At 48.0% G+C, this 14,133-nt stretch overlaps 1 protein-coding gene across 3 annotated transcripts in view; it reads left to right on the top strand.

Annotated features, from left to right (window-relative positions):
- The first annotated feature begins 208 nt into the window (after positions 1–208).
- The window catches only part of TMEM39A (transmembrane protein 39A), a 21,941-nt gene continuing 8,016 nt past the window's right edge, over positions 209–14,133 (top strand). The window contains exons 1-2 of one of the 3 annotated variants that reach the window (XM_055711696.1): positions 209–535; positions 12,638–12,831. In XM_055711696.1, the coding sequence (XP_055567671.1) occupies positions 12,719–12,831 (113 nt within the window). In that variant the 5' untranslated portion in view covers positions 209–535; positions 12,638–12,718. Of the gene's footprint in view, positions 536–5,771; positions 11,439–11,489; positions 12,832–14,133 lie in introns of those variants that run through there. The other 2 variants (XM_027816950.2, XM_055711695.1) reach the window with 2 other exon arrangements.

Here is a 14,133-nt window from a genome sequence, read left to right as displayed (position 1 = left end):
GCCGTGCCGTGCCGTGCCGTGCCGTGCCCTGGGGCTCCGCACGCCCCGCGCCGCCCCGGCCCCGCCGCCCCTGCTGCTGCCACCACCAAGATGGCGGCGCGGCCGGCCCGCCCCGCCCCGCAGCGCCCGTCCCTCCCTGGGCCGGCCGGGGCCGCGGCCGCCGCGGTGGCTGCTGCCGCCGCCGCCTGTCGCCCTGTGATGAGAGCATCAGCCCTCACTGCCACGTCTCCCGGGCAGCTGCGGCGGCGGCAGCCGGCGGTGTGCAGGGCCGCGCCGGGGCGCCGAGGCTGGGCCAGCCGCCTCTTCCCGGCCCTTCCCCTCCCGCCGCGGCCGCCCGCTCTGCCTCCTGCCGCGCCGCGGGGCGCCGGGCCGGGGGTCTGCCCGGCGGGACGAGCCGCGCTCCGCGGGCACCCGCCGCCGCAGCCTCGCCCCCCGCCGGCGGGCCGGGGGGCTGCGGGGGCCGGGGCTCGCCGCCGGGCCGGGGACCCCGCTGCCGGCTGATGTCCGAGCCGCGCCGCCGCCCGCGCGTGGATGTGTGAGTACCGGCCCCCGCGGGGGCCCGGGGGGGCGAGGGGCGCAGCCGGGCCGGGCCGGGCCCCCGCAGCTCTGTGTGTCTGTGTGCGTGTGTGTGCTGGCTCCTGGGCTTTGCGTCGGTCCTGCCGGTGCGTTACGGCACCTGCTCCCCGGCTTCTCGCTTTCGGCGTGTCCCCGTGTGCCAGGGCGGCGCAGGGCCCCCGCGCGCTGCCCGGAGCCCGCCGTGCGGGGAAGGCTGCGGGTTAAACGCGAGCAGGTCGGGCTGGGGACACGGGTGGGTTCGCTTTGAGGTTTTCAAACGCGGTAACCAGTCCTACAACGTCCTTCCACCGGCCTGTGGAAGATGAGGCAATGCTCTGTAACTCGGGGCACACCTCACCCACCACCAGGTACGGTTTCCAGAATGGATGTGGGCGCACGTCGCTGTTCCCTCTTGTACCACTAAAAAGCAGTGTATCGCTCACCCTGCCTTACGCAGGGCAGCACAGGCCGATAATTTTCCGTGTTACGTGAGGTAGCTCCTTCGCTACTCCAGCATCATTCTGACATGACCGTGCAGTGGAAAAGAAGCAGCTTTGCAGTTGATGGTCACTCTCGTGCATGCTTTTCCCTTGTAACAGGCCCCTCGTGTCACTGGCATCTTTTGGGGCTGTAAGTGAAGGAAGGAGATGTCTGTGTCACAAAGTGGTCGGTCACAAAGTTCTTGGACATGACGCGTCGTCGCTTTTGTAACCGACTCAGGTCTGTTAACTCACTGTGCTCAGAGGATGTTTTCTGAGGGGGATGCAGCAGTACAGGGACAGGACTGGAATGGCTTGGCTCCAGTTTCACAGGGTGCTGACTGCAGAGCAGGGCACCAGCCCTGTAACCCGGAGCCTGCCCCTTTGCTCACCTCCTGGCACTCCTGGGGTGGCAGTGGCTTTGTTTCTCACACCCATTTCTCCTTCCAGCCGCTCCTCGAGGCGCTGGGTATCGCGATCGGATGATGCTTTGCTGATAAATCCTGGGCCCGCTGGCGCGGAGGTGGTAGCCAGGCAATGCTGACCTCTCTGGGAGTTGTGCTGAAACTTCACATGCCTTGTAGTCCCTTGTCGGACTGGAAGTTCTTCAGGTGTAGATGCAGCTGCTTCTTGTTTCTGTTCTTGAGCATCTCTGACTTGGGTTTTGCAGCGCAAACCAGCACGGAGGGTGGGAATGCTGTCCAGGTTTCACTTATTTGAAATGACAGAAGAGCTCAGGTAGTATCAGTGACACAGTTACCTGTGCCCACCGTGATGCACACTCCTCATCCCAAGACTGTGGAATATCTGCGTGTCTCCTTGGCTATCTCGTGGCTGACCTAGTGACTTGCAGGCATTTGAGACCTGATTTTCAGAAGGTCTGGCTGTCCACACTCCTGCTGATGGGGGTATCTGTATTGTCTCAACCTGAGCATCTGAAATCGTTGATAATTTCAAAAAGGTAGGCGTTTCATTTTTATTTTTTACTTTATTTTTTTAAAAGTCTTTCTGACTGTAAAATGGGGATAAACATTTCGCTTCCTACTTTTGCAGAGTACATTTTTATTCTGCTTGTAAGAAGGTAAATTCTTTTGAAAACTTCTTGTAATGTACAGGTTAGCACCTTGCTGAATTATTCTTTTTACAGAGACGCTAATGGCATCCTGTTGTAGCTAAGGAGATAAAGCTATTCTCATCATAGCAGCCTGCCTGTATGAGCAATATTTGTGCTGATGTAACATCGCCAATACAGTTATGTTGTTATGTATTACTCAAAAGCAGACAGGCCTAATCACTTTTTTGTCTATGCTTTCTTCAGACACTGCTTTTTGGTCTGAAATTTTAGAGACAGAATCTATGTATGTAGTATTTGAAGGGGGGGGTGAAACCCCACACCTTTCTGCTCTTTTTCACATTGAGCAGCACTGAACATAAATCTTTCTCTGCAAGTGTCTGCATTGCAAGTTAATTTGGGCAACTGGAGCCTGGCTATCTGGATAAAAAACTAACATTTTTTTTCTTCTGCAGGCATCAAATTTGGATGTTTGAGAATACAGCAAGAATATATATGCTACAAATGTGTGTTAAGGTGACTTCCAATGTCCATGAGCATACAGTTCAGAAGCCAGTCGGGTCACTCGGTCTGACTCTGTAGAGTTCCAGCTCCTAAAGGTGGATGTGGTGTAAAGCAACAAGATAGTACTGATTCTGAGACGGTCCTACCTCTCAGTCTCTGTGCTCCCCCTGTGCCTCAGTATCATGAAATCCTGGAAAGAAGTTTTCTTCTGGCAGTTACAAATGTGTGGTTTAGTTTTAGTTTATGGATGTAAAACTCTTGAGTTGGAGGGGCTGGATGCATGCTCTGGATTTAAAGAAGAGATACTTTATCAATAGGAAGATGTATGTGGTTTTTAGCACTGTTGAAAATCAGTTGGAGGTTTGGATGAATTTTTCTACTATTAGAACATTTATTCTTTAAAGTATTACTGATTTCCGACCATTCTTTTGTTTGTCCATTGTGAAATTTTATGTCCTGCGTTGTTTATGGACTGAGAAATACAGAGGAGGGTTGAATTTGGCTTGCAGAATCTGCTTAAATGCTTGGGATCTTTAGGCTTCAGTATTACCTGCTCTGTCATAGTTCATTTTGCAGTGTGATATTCTGTTATACGTATTTTCCTTTTTGAGGCCCGATTTTCCTTCTTGCACTGCCACCCAGTTGGAGAACTGATGCAGTTTGACCGTACTGCGGTGCTAACCTATGCACAAGAAACCATAAGGAAGAGAGGAAATTGCGACATCCACGTTCCTCTTCCTTCAGTGATCCCTTCTCCTCTGCCATCTCCTTAATCCGCTCTCAGGCTGCAGTTTGGCCTGCCCTGGTATTGGACGGTGCCATGAAGTTAGCTCTCTCCTCTTTGTTCGCCTCGCTGCAGCAGGTCTTTTGTGCTGATGGGAACTTTTGTTCATTTATTTCTAACCGTACCACGATTGGATAAGCGGTACAGCTTTTAGAGGGTGGATTTTTAAAAATTGGAGGTAAATCTCTGTTAGCTGTATGACTTGGCCAAATCACTCATGAGCTATCACAAATTCTCCTGAAAGACTTCCTGCCATTCTTTGTGGGGTGTAGTCAGTGGAGAGTCATTTCTAAGTTGTTTTTTTTTTTTTTACTTTTTGGGCTGAACGTGTTGCAAACGGAGTCTTCAGATGGGAGTGAGTATTATGCAAGCGAGTCAGAAAAGCCGTGATGGCTAGCTAACGTGGTGCAACGGCAGCCATGTATGCTGGGGGTTTGAAATGGTTGGGTTAAAGCAAAATTCTCAGTGTGGCCCAGACATGCTTATAAGGGAGCGTGTGTGCAGGTTTGGACAGCTAAATTAGTCTTGGTATAATTAATTATACCAGGGATTAACGTATCCTACTGCATTTTCCTGACCTGCTAGATTAGTTGCTCTGTAAATGGTGCTGTGAAGTTCTGAGTGCCACCTGCCAGAATAATGCAAGTTGAATTGAGGACTCGTACCGTTTTGCACGGGGGAACTTGCAGATTACCTGTACCTCTTATTTAAGAGGCAAGTAGAGGGGAATTGATGTATTCTCCTATGTGGTTTATATTTTAATGCAAATTTATGGTTTGTGCAAATTACAATTTATTTAGAGTCCCCTGCAATAATTCTGCTTTTCCATGGTGTCAGGGGTATGCAAATCACAGTCGCACCGATACCTTCCGATACGAATCCCAGCGCAATGACCTGGGGGTAAGGCTTGAGTAAGTGTTTCTTCCTTGTGTTCTACTCCATGCTTTCAAACTCATTGCTACAGATGGCAGATGCCTGCCTTATTTTTAGCTATGTGAGGACAAAACAGAAAACACCTAGTGACTCCCCATGATTTTTCATCATGGCTGATCTCCATTAAATTAACCGTAGGGATTGGCAGAGGAACAAAAACAGCAGGAAAGCTGCTTCTGTTTGTTTTAAAAGCACTAAAATAATTGCAGTCTCTAAAACACTAAAATAATAGTGTAAAAAATATTCAATACTATGTACAGAGACCCCTGGCAAGAGAAACACTTGCCAAACAGTTTATCCTGTTTGGGATAAGGAAATTGAGGTCTAAATCAGGAAAATCAGTAACAAACTTCCCTGGAAGTCAGTTGAAGAGAGATTAAAAAAACCCGAGAGTTCCTGGCTTGCAGGCCTGTACTCAGGCCATTAGAGCATGTGTATGTGTTCGGAGTTGGGAGCAGAACACGTGTTTTGGTGGCTTGCTTGGTTGAAAATTACAAGATGGGCTCTTAAGGCAAGAGCATCTTTTCTACCTCGCAGCTGCTCTCAGCGGTGATCTATTTTGCTGTGCATTTGTCCTGATAAGTTGGAAAAGAAAATTTCAGTGGCCATAGCCAAAATTCCCTTCCTTTCGCAGTCGCACGGCACGGTGTAACGGAGGGCGATCAGTGGCTGTGTTTTAGCAGTGCCGTGCCTGTGCGCAGTGTTTACTGAAGGGCTTTGGTGCAAGACGTTCTTGGCAGTGCACGTTGACAAACTGTTTGAACAGCCAGCTTCGGTAGCTTTGCCAGTGTTGTGTCTGCTGATGCACATTGTCCTAGTGATGGAGTGTTACTTCCCAACCACAGGCCCCTTCTAAACAGAACTTTTGTTTCTGTCGGTAACAGGCAGGTGGAGTTGGAGCTTAAAACTTTGTGTTGTGACATACCCAAATCCTGGTTTGGATCTGGAGCTGAAACTCTCCCGAGCTTTCAAACAACAGCGGAGGTCATCTTTGAGAACTGGATGTCAAGCTTGGGAATTCCCACCAGCTCTTTAGTTGGAGCCTCTTGCTCTGGATGAGGCCAGACTCGCTGTCCCTTCCCCCACACGATTTAGCAGGATGGGAACTGTAGGACCAAAATAGAGCATGACCCAGCTGGTCAGGCCTGCATTTCCCTCTGCTGCTGGAAAAGCTCAGCTTTGCACCTCTGTCTTGTTCTCACACGAGGACCAGCCAATGCTTTCTTTATTCCCAGATCCAGTATTGGGCTGTGAGTGTCGCTGTATACATCGGAAGAAGCCAAAGAAAATGTTACTGTATTGCAAACTGTGCGACGCTGTTGTCTTGGGGGAGAGTGTCGGCCACTTGTAGCTGCTGAGCCCTGAGGATCTTACGTTGTGGGTTGGGTTTTTTTTAATCTTTTTTTTTAAACATAATTTCAATTTATTCATAAAATTATTGTAGTCATTCATTAAAGTCTTATTAAGCTGTTTGTTCTGACCTCCCGCAGCAGTTAGTTGCAAAGGTAATTACATGGTTATGTGGTATTATTTAGTAGTCCAGGAATTGTGCCTTTGTTCTTGTAGTTGCCAGAGGTTCATTAAGAGCGCTTAGTATGTGTATTTTCTTTCCTCCAATTCACAAAGACTTGAACTCATCTGTGTTCTGAAGAGGACCACATCGCCTGCATACCTCTGGAAATCTCTTCGTCGCACCCCCTGAAGTAAGGTCTTTGAGGGGATTTTTAAGGAATGTGTAGGATTTGGTTTGGAAATCCCTCTCCATTTTTAAAAATTACTTTTTCAGTCTATTGGATAATCTTCTTGATATTAAGAACTTAAGTCTGTGCCCCGTCTTTAAAGAGCACATCTGCAAAATGAGCTGAGTTGAGCTTATTGCACTTCAACCCGGAGAGGCTTTTCCTGGAAAAGTTTTCTCTCCTGCTCCCATTTTTGTCTGTGGGTATTTGAAGTACTGTGGCAGCTACAGATGGCAAGTGCTGCCTTCACCTTGTCTTTAGCTAGAACTTTGATTTTCCCCACTTATCTGTCTGCTTAGTTTTAGCCTTCCTCACTGAAGATGCCCGAGTCATAGGATGTAGATGCTGTTCCTGAATTCTTGCCTGTTTCTTGCTACTTTCACCCTTTGATTTGGCATGTGTGTCAAGGACTGATAGATGGAGCTTCTTCAGCCGGAGCTGTGCTGTAGCAGAAAAGCCTACGCTGAGCTGGTGTTCCTGGGTTGGTTTCGTTATTACAGAGGAGGTTCTTGGTTCTTAGTCACTGAGCAAAAATTAATCTCGCTGGTGCATCACCTGACAGTGGTGATTCACCACCTGGCTCTTGGCCTTTTCGCCTGACCCTGGGCTGTGCTTCAGGGGGGTTTCTGGCTCTCTCCATGCTGAATCTCCTTCTTGATCTGTCGCTCCGTACGGCATGAGGACTTGGAAAATGTGCTGACTTGGGAGACCTCCCTCCTAAGCAGCTTTGCCTGCCGGCGCGGGGCTGGGGCCAAGTGCTGGGCCTGGTGGCGGGTGTGCGCCTGTGGAGCCAGCCTGAGTTGAAAGGTTGTGTTGACTTTAGTGCTGGGGGAGCTCTGTGCAAGCCAAATATTTAGCTTTCCAGCTGATAACCTGTTGGTTGTTTCCTCCCTCGCAACAACTGAACGCTCTTTTGATTCCCCAACCAAGTCAGGGCTTCCACAGAACTTCTGCAGCTTGTCGGCTCTCGGTGTGGCAGATGTGAGGGTGCTGATAAGGTGGCCTCATCACCCAGGCACGGGTGCAGCCATCGCTTTTCTAGGCTCTCTTCTTGATGTTTTGGATTGTGGTTTTTTTTTTATACATATTATTATGATGATGATGATGATGTCGGGTGAATGGGTTACCAGCTTTGTGGTTCAGTTTTTCCAGCTGTCCAAATGTTTTTACTTAAATAAATAAATAGGTCTCACACTAAAAGGAAAAAAAAAATAAGCCATAGTAACTGGGAGTCACAGCAGTTGAAAAGAAAACTTGACTATAAGGTGGATTTGCTGATAATTTGTGAATTATGATTAGGACTGCTGGAGAAATAAGAGTTTGAGATTAGGTTGGCTACAGTGGCTTGAAGTGAGGACATTAGTAACCGAGAGACCTTTTTACATAGCTTGTTTCGCTTTCAGAGACTGATGGGGGACGGAGGGAGGAAGAGGAGAAAGAGCTGTTTGTCTGCCAGCTGAAAGTCTCAACTGTTACAGCATATATTTATTTCTAAAGGTTAGAGAATCCTACTCTTTTCCTCCTCCCATCCTTACAGAAACGATTTCACCAGGGGCTAGTAACTGTCTTTCGCAGCCTTGCAAACAAAGTTTTATAAATAAACCACTGTCTGGGACACAGTGAGTTGTTGTCACCTGTGGGGTGGTAACAGAAGCTGTGCAGGTGCTTGCTGTGCCCTGGCAGCCCTGGGGACAGAACCTTTCACTCAGGCCAGGGGAAACTGTCCAGGTCTTAAATGGACCCTGGCCTTTGTGGTCTGGGAGCTCGTGCCTTGGAGCTTATCCAGACAGTCCAGTTCCAGGATATATGTTCCTTTTTGAAGGAAGATGACCTAGAAGCCAACGCTCCTGACAGCAGGGGGACAGGTTGCTGCTGCAGTGGGAGGAGGAATTCCCAGATGCCTGGATGTAGGAGCGCTCTGGAGATGGGCAGTGTGGTTTCCCGTGGCGCTGCGGGACTGCTTCTGGCACTGCTGCTTCCGTGCTCCTTGGCTTGCATTTTCCCTGCGCCATTCCCAGTTCCTTCATCCTTTTGTCCCACGCTTGATGCTAGCGATGGTTCGGGGTGTTACCACTAGTACCCAGAGGGGCTGGAAATGTCGATGGTGTTTTCTCAGCGCTGGTAGTACCCTGTGCTTCATGTCAGCGCTTTGCAGTTGTGTCACGGGGGTGGCAGGTGTGTTTCCATCCTGCGTAGCCATAAAGCACAGTCACCTCGAATGGAAAGTCTTGCTAGCAAGCCAGACGATGCTGAGAGCTTTTGTGTTGCTGAGGAGGAGGCAGGCAGAACTCCTTTGCTAATGGCCACAGAGGCGTGTTGCTTCACCCCAAGACGTCGCATGCTTACTCAGCAGGAAGGCGGCTGCTTTGATCAAGATGTAGAGTTGCAGTGAGAGACTTGTGGTCTTCTCAGCCCATGTTGCTGCAAGTGGGGATGGCCACATTTCCCTTTCTGCTCTTAAGAGTAGCCGGTTGTAGGACTTGTGGAGCGAAGGAGAGCCTCTTGAATGTTTTCCAAGCTCTCAGAGTTCTCATGCCTCAGTGCAGTGAGCTTCCCAAGAGGACTGGAGGCTCGGAGTTTTCTCCAAATAAAAAAAACAAAACTGTAATGCCATCAAAATAACTGGCTGAGCATTGTAGCATTTCCAGCAAAGAGATGGGGAACCAGGCAGACTTTTCATTCTGATGAGTCACTGACTGTCCTGGTTTGTCTCTTCTGAGAGTTGTTTGGGCAGCTGCTGATGCAGGAACATGATTCTGAGTGATGGTCCCTGGGGAGCAGGACAGGGCTGCATGCTGCTTCACCTCTCAGCTGGCGGATGGTTTGGCTGCCTAGCTGCCCATCACTAAAGCCTTGCTCACAGCTGTGGTTCTTGCCGGCTTGGTCCTGCCTCAGTCAGGAGAGCTGGGGAGCTGATAGGGAGGAGGAGTGTTGGTGCAGAGAAACAAAATACCAAATGCTTTCTGAAGTCCTAAAAGCAAGAATTGGAAATCAGAAGGTCTGATCCCTTACAGTCCTGGATCTTTTTGTGACCATGTAGGCTGTAAAGCTGAAGGTTTTGTCTCTGTCCCAGAGGAAGAGTGTGGTCCCTCTCTAGCACCCAAGAGCTGTCTGTACCCATATCCATTCCCTTGCGTGTTTTTACGATGCCCGCGTCTGCCTGAGAGAGGAGATCTTGGAAGCCAGGCGGTTTCTGTTTTGGGGATGTTGAGGATGAAGGGAATACAAATATGTGACTTACTTTTGATGGAAAATACAGGTGAACTGGGAATAACAATGTGGACTCATATTAATGGACTGAAGAGTCTTGTCAGGAAAAGCTTTTATCTTCCATTACTCACTTTCTGTGCCTGTGACTCTGTATAAAATAAGATTGCCGATGGGGTGGGGACTCTGCAAATAGAGAAAGGAGCCTGGTAGACTCCCAGCTCGCTCCGTGGGCTCGTTATTAATACTTAATATGACTTGGATGCACACAGGAATCTTACCTGTTGGAGTGAAGGGTCATGGGCACTTTTTTTTCTTGTTAGCATATTTTTCACAGTTGAGTCATGCCTTTATTAATTGAAAACTATAAAAAAGCTTTTTCCCGTGTCTGTCTGTCTCAAAAAGGAGGGCTGTTGATTGGTTCAAAGCCAAAAAAAGCAGACTTAGTCAAACTGATCTGTAATCTCACTGCTTTGTTTAACTTTATCGGGGGAGCTTCAGTTTTGCGTGGCTAGTTTTATAAAACAAAAGCAAACAACAACAAAAAAGGAAGGGTTCTTAGGCAGATTTTGCTCTAACAGACACCTGCCTAATTTGATCAGACTCCAGTGACATAAAGTTTTATTTAAAGCTTTTGGCTTGAGGAACTGCCCGGTCTATACATTCATGGATCGCTGTGAAAGGGCTTATTCAAGTGCGTTTAAAATACGGTGCGCTGACATTAAGGAGGGTTGCTTTCCACAGGCATTCTTTTGTACTGGTAGAAACCTGCATTTTACTGGTTTGCAAAACCAGAGGGTGGAAATGCAATTACTCAGTGTCCAAGTGTCTATATTAGCGAGCATGCGAAGCATACTAATGGGATAATACTAATGAAAGCTGTTAAATTATTTACATGAATTACTGACTGTGGCATAAAGTACCTTCCACTGTTAATACTGCTAATTAGACCACCAACATATTGCATCCGTTATCACAAACATCCTGTAGGTTGAATCAGAACAATTGTTTTAGCTTCCACAGTCCCTGTAATAGTTTAATTTGGCTTAAAATAGCTTTCAAAGTTGCTCCTTTCAGAGGTTTTTCTCATATTTTTTTTCACCTTAGCTGCTTATGTGAAGTGTCTGGATGCCCTAAGTGAATTCTGCATTGTCTGTTGCTGCCCCTGCTCATCTTGTGCATTCAGGAGAATTTTCTTCTGTTTAATTCTTGAAATATAAATATTCCCAAATAAAACTCTAGAACATCCCAGAGAAAGTTCTCTGAAAGCTTTAGAGCCTTGACTAGAAAGGTAAGGAAGGCTTCAGTTTTCTGTTGTGGTGGTGTTAGAATTATAATGAGAATTTTGAAGTCTGCCAAAGCACATTATTTTCCTCCAAGCCCAAATTGCCCAGTGTTTGCTCTCTCCTTTCATGCAATTTCACAACTCTTTTTTTTTTTTTTTTTTTCCCCTTCCCTTCCCTTTTTTACTCTCCAGGATCTCTGCTTTACTTTTTTTTTCTTTTTTGTGCTAGTGACCTTCATGTGGGTATGTAGAGAGCATTTCCCTTTTGAAGCATCCTGATTTTTGTTGAAATTTTGAGAGTTGGTTATTGGAATATAGATGAAGGATGGGAAATTTTAATACAAAGGATGATTCTTTGAGGGTTTTTTTAGAATAGTTCTGCATGCTGTGTTCATGGTGACAGTGATGTGACTCATGAACAAACTTCCTGGCATTTCTACCAGCTGTGATTTCTCAGGATTTTAAAGGAGGTGATAACTGAATTGTAAATAGACAATAGGTTCCATCTGTAAATTTCAAAGCTAGATCCAGAGTTTCCCAGAAGGTGGAGGTGTTTTTTGGACCCTGGGTTGGTTTTGGCTATGGTATTTTGCTGAAAAGGCATCTGATTAGTCTCCAGACATGCAGATACACCAGAGTCCTTGTAGCAAGATGCCCTCTCACTGTCTTGGTTCTGTACAGCATGTGCGCTTGGAATGACTTCCAGATTCACACTCCAACTCAACACCTTGCTCTTTTATGTCTGCTAGCCATCAGAAACGTACCTGACTGCCGAAATCCTTGCAGTGTTATGTGGGAGACCAGTGAAAGAAAAGCAAAATCATATGGGGAGTGATAAAAGTCTGTGCCAGAGAATCTACCTTTGTTACTGATACTCTGAGTTGCCCAGCCTGTCTCATAGTAGGTCATTTTAAGGAGCTGATTGGTTTAAAATGTGTCATTTAAAATAAAGAAATATTTATAGATTCAGGTTTTAATTATTATTAATATTTTTGAGGGCTGGGATACGTGATTGCTTATATGTGCCTTTGAAGTACTTGTGTACATAGAATCATTTAGGTTGGAAAAGACCTTTAAGATCATCGAGTCTGACTGTAAATCTTGCACTGCCAAGTCCACCACTACACCATGTCCCGAAGCGCCACGTCTACAGTCTTTTGAATACCTCCAGGGACGGTGACTCAACCACTTCCCTGGGCAGGCTGTTCCCGTCCCTTTCAGTGAAAAATTTTTTCCTAATACCCAATCTAAACCTCCCCTGGCACCACCTGAGGCCATTTCCTTTTGTCCTGTTGCTTGTTACTTGGCAGAAGAGACAGCCTCCTTTCAGGTAGTTGTAGAGAGCAGTAAGGTCTCCCTGGAGCCTCCTTTTGTCCAGGCTAAACACCCCCAGTTCCCTCAGCTGCTCCTCATAGGACTTGCTCTCTGGACCCTTCTCCAGCTTTGTTGCTCTTCTTTGGATGTGCCCCAGCATGTGTGTTTTGCAGCACTACTCTGCTAACTAGAACCACTTTAAAATGGACCTCCTGCTGTCGTGTCAGTTGGGATTTCTTGGCACGGGAAGGGAGCTGAACCATGCAATTAACTTCATGGAGACCAGTCTGTCTGTTCAGAGCTCTGGCAGAGGCAGGTCCAAATAACCTACCAGCATCAGACCCTGTCAAGTGATGTGTTGGGTCGTTAAAAAACCCTGCGAATCTCTAGTAGCTTCTTGCAGCAGAACAGGGAGGGGGCTTTTCCCAGGCTTGCTTTTGAAATGAGGCACACAGTTTTGTGGTCTCCAGCACTGGAGATGCTCGGTGGCACTTTCCAGCCAACAGGAAGTGGTAGCAGTCACTGATGGCTAATTTAAACAGCAACTTTTTAAAGACACAGTGTCAGTGGTGTCTGTGCTGTGTATGCAAGCAGACACTGATCCGGTGTCATTGAAATGGCACAGTGTTTTAGGGTGGTGATGGGTGTCCCACAGGGCTCAGAGTGTATGAGAGTGGCTTCCTTTTGCATGAACTTACTTGGCTGGGGTGTGAACTAGGTGACCAGCAGTTTGCAGCTTAAGTGATGTTCCTGCCTCCTTTGCAGACCTGGGAAGGCTTCGGGATCATTTTCTGCATCTTGGGGCACAGCCTGCTGGAGGCACTGGAAGTGGATTGGTTCCTGGTCATGCCCGGTGGAAGGAGGGGACCCAGCCGGCAGCAGCTAAGCCGTTCAGCTTTGCCTTCTCTCCAGACACTGGTTGGTGGGAGCTGCGGAAACGGTACCGGTTTGAGAAACAGGTAAGGACAACAGCAGGTTTGTTGAGACACCCGTGGCTGGGATAGCGCTGAAAGCTGGGAGCCTTGATCCACTCTGAACTCCGGGCAGGAGTGCAGCTTTGTGGTTAAAGCAAGGAACTGGGAGATGGGAACCTCGAGCCCTCTGCTGTAGTATTAAGAGATGGCCCATGCCAGGGGGAACATGCCCTGCATGACAAACCTCTTCCAGCTTCTCTTCTCAGCTCTGCTGTGGCGCATGCTTACCTCTGCGGCCCCTCTCTTGGCTTCATGCGTTAAGATCAGCCCCATGGGGAGGACTGTGGAAGTGGTCTTAGCCACCCTTCACCGCCGCCACAACAGCCAGGGATGGAAATTGCACGGTGCTCCGTTTGTCTTTCTCTGCAGCAGTTCCCAGAGCAGTGAGTCCTAGCAAATGATGAGTCCTTGTCTCTTGTTCGCTTGCCTGCAGTGCCGCAGGGAGTTAGTGTGACATGTCGGAGCTCAGCTGTGAGTCCCCCTCCTGCGTGGTAGAAGGGCAGGGCAGGAGGATGCCTATATTCTGCTTAAGCCCTGCTGGCTGCAGATGAAACTAATCCTCACAGTTGTCAAAGCTCATCCCCGTTTTCTGGGGAAGCTGGGGGCTGAAAAAGGAACACGTGGTGACATACAGATCTCCACATTTCACATAAAGACTAAAAGGGCCCAGCATTACTTCTGTTCACACAGGAGTTAGCAGACTAGAGAAGTTATTTGCTGCATGTTGAGGCCCTCATCTACTTGGTATACGTGCATTCTTACAGAGTAGAGAGATCCAAGCCATTTAGCTTTGGCCTTTGAAGATTTCTCTGCCTGGGACGGATGGATGGATGGCACAGTTTTAGATTCTTGAGGAAAAAGTCACTATTGAGACCACGGAGTCAGTGCCCCAGGGTCCTGGGGAAGTGTCGCTTAATCCTGGTTTCAGTCAGACACAGCATAGTTTATGCCTGAACTTCCTCCATCAGTTCAGTCTGCTGGAGCTTTTAGTTGTCCTAGCCTCTTCTGAAGGCTAGGAAAGAAGGAAGGGTGAAAACACTTGGGAGGGCAGCCTCTAGGAAGTGGCTGAACTCCTCTGTTCCGTTTTTAGTTACCCCTCTTTTTACGAGAGGAACTGTGGTCAGAAAGACAACGGACACTTTGCAGTACTGGAGGAGGCTGGGCGCCACTGTAATGTCCTAGTGATGGGTGGCAGGAGCCAACATTAAGCTCTTGGTCTGGCACAGAGTCCCTCATTGATTTTTGCTTGGAGTTGCTCCCTCACTCTGTACCTCTGTTCCTCCATCT

This window comes from Falco cherrug, chromosome 5 (genome assembly GCF_023634085.1).
Source record: "Falco cherrug isolate bFalChe1 chromosome 5, bFalChe1.pri, whole genome shotgun sequence".
Taxonomy (NCBI): Eukaryota; Metazoa; Chordata; class Aves; order Falconiformes; family Falconidae; genus Falco; species Falco cherrug.
The sequence above is the reverse complement of the archived record's forward strand: the minus strand, read 5'-3'. Positions and strand labels throughout refer to the sequence as shown.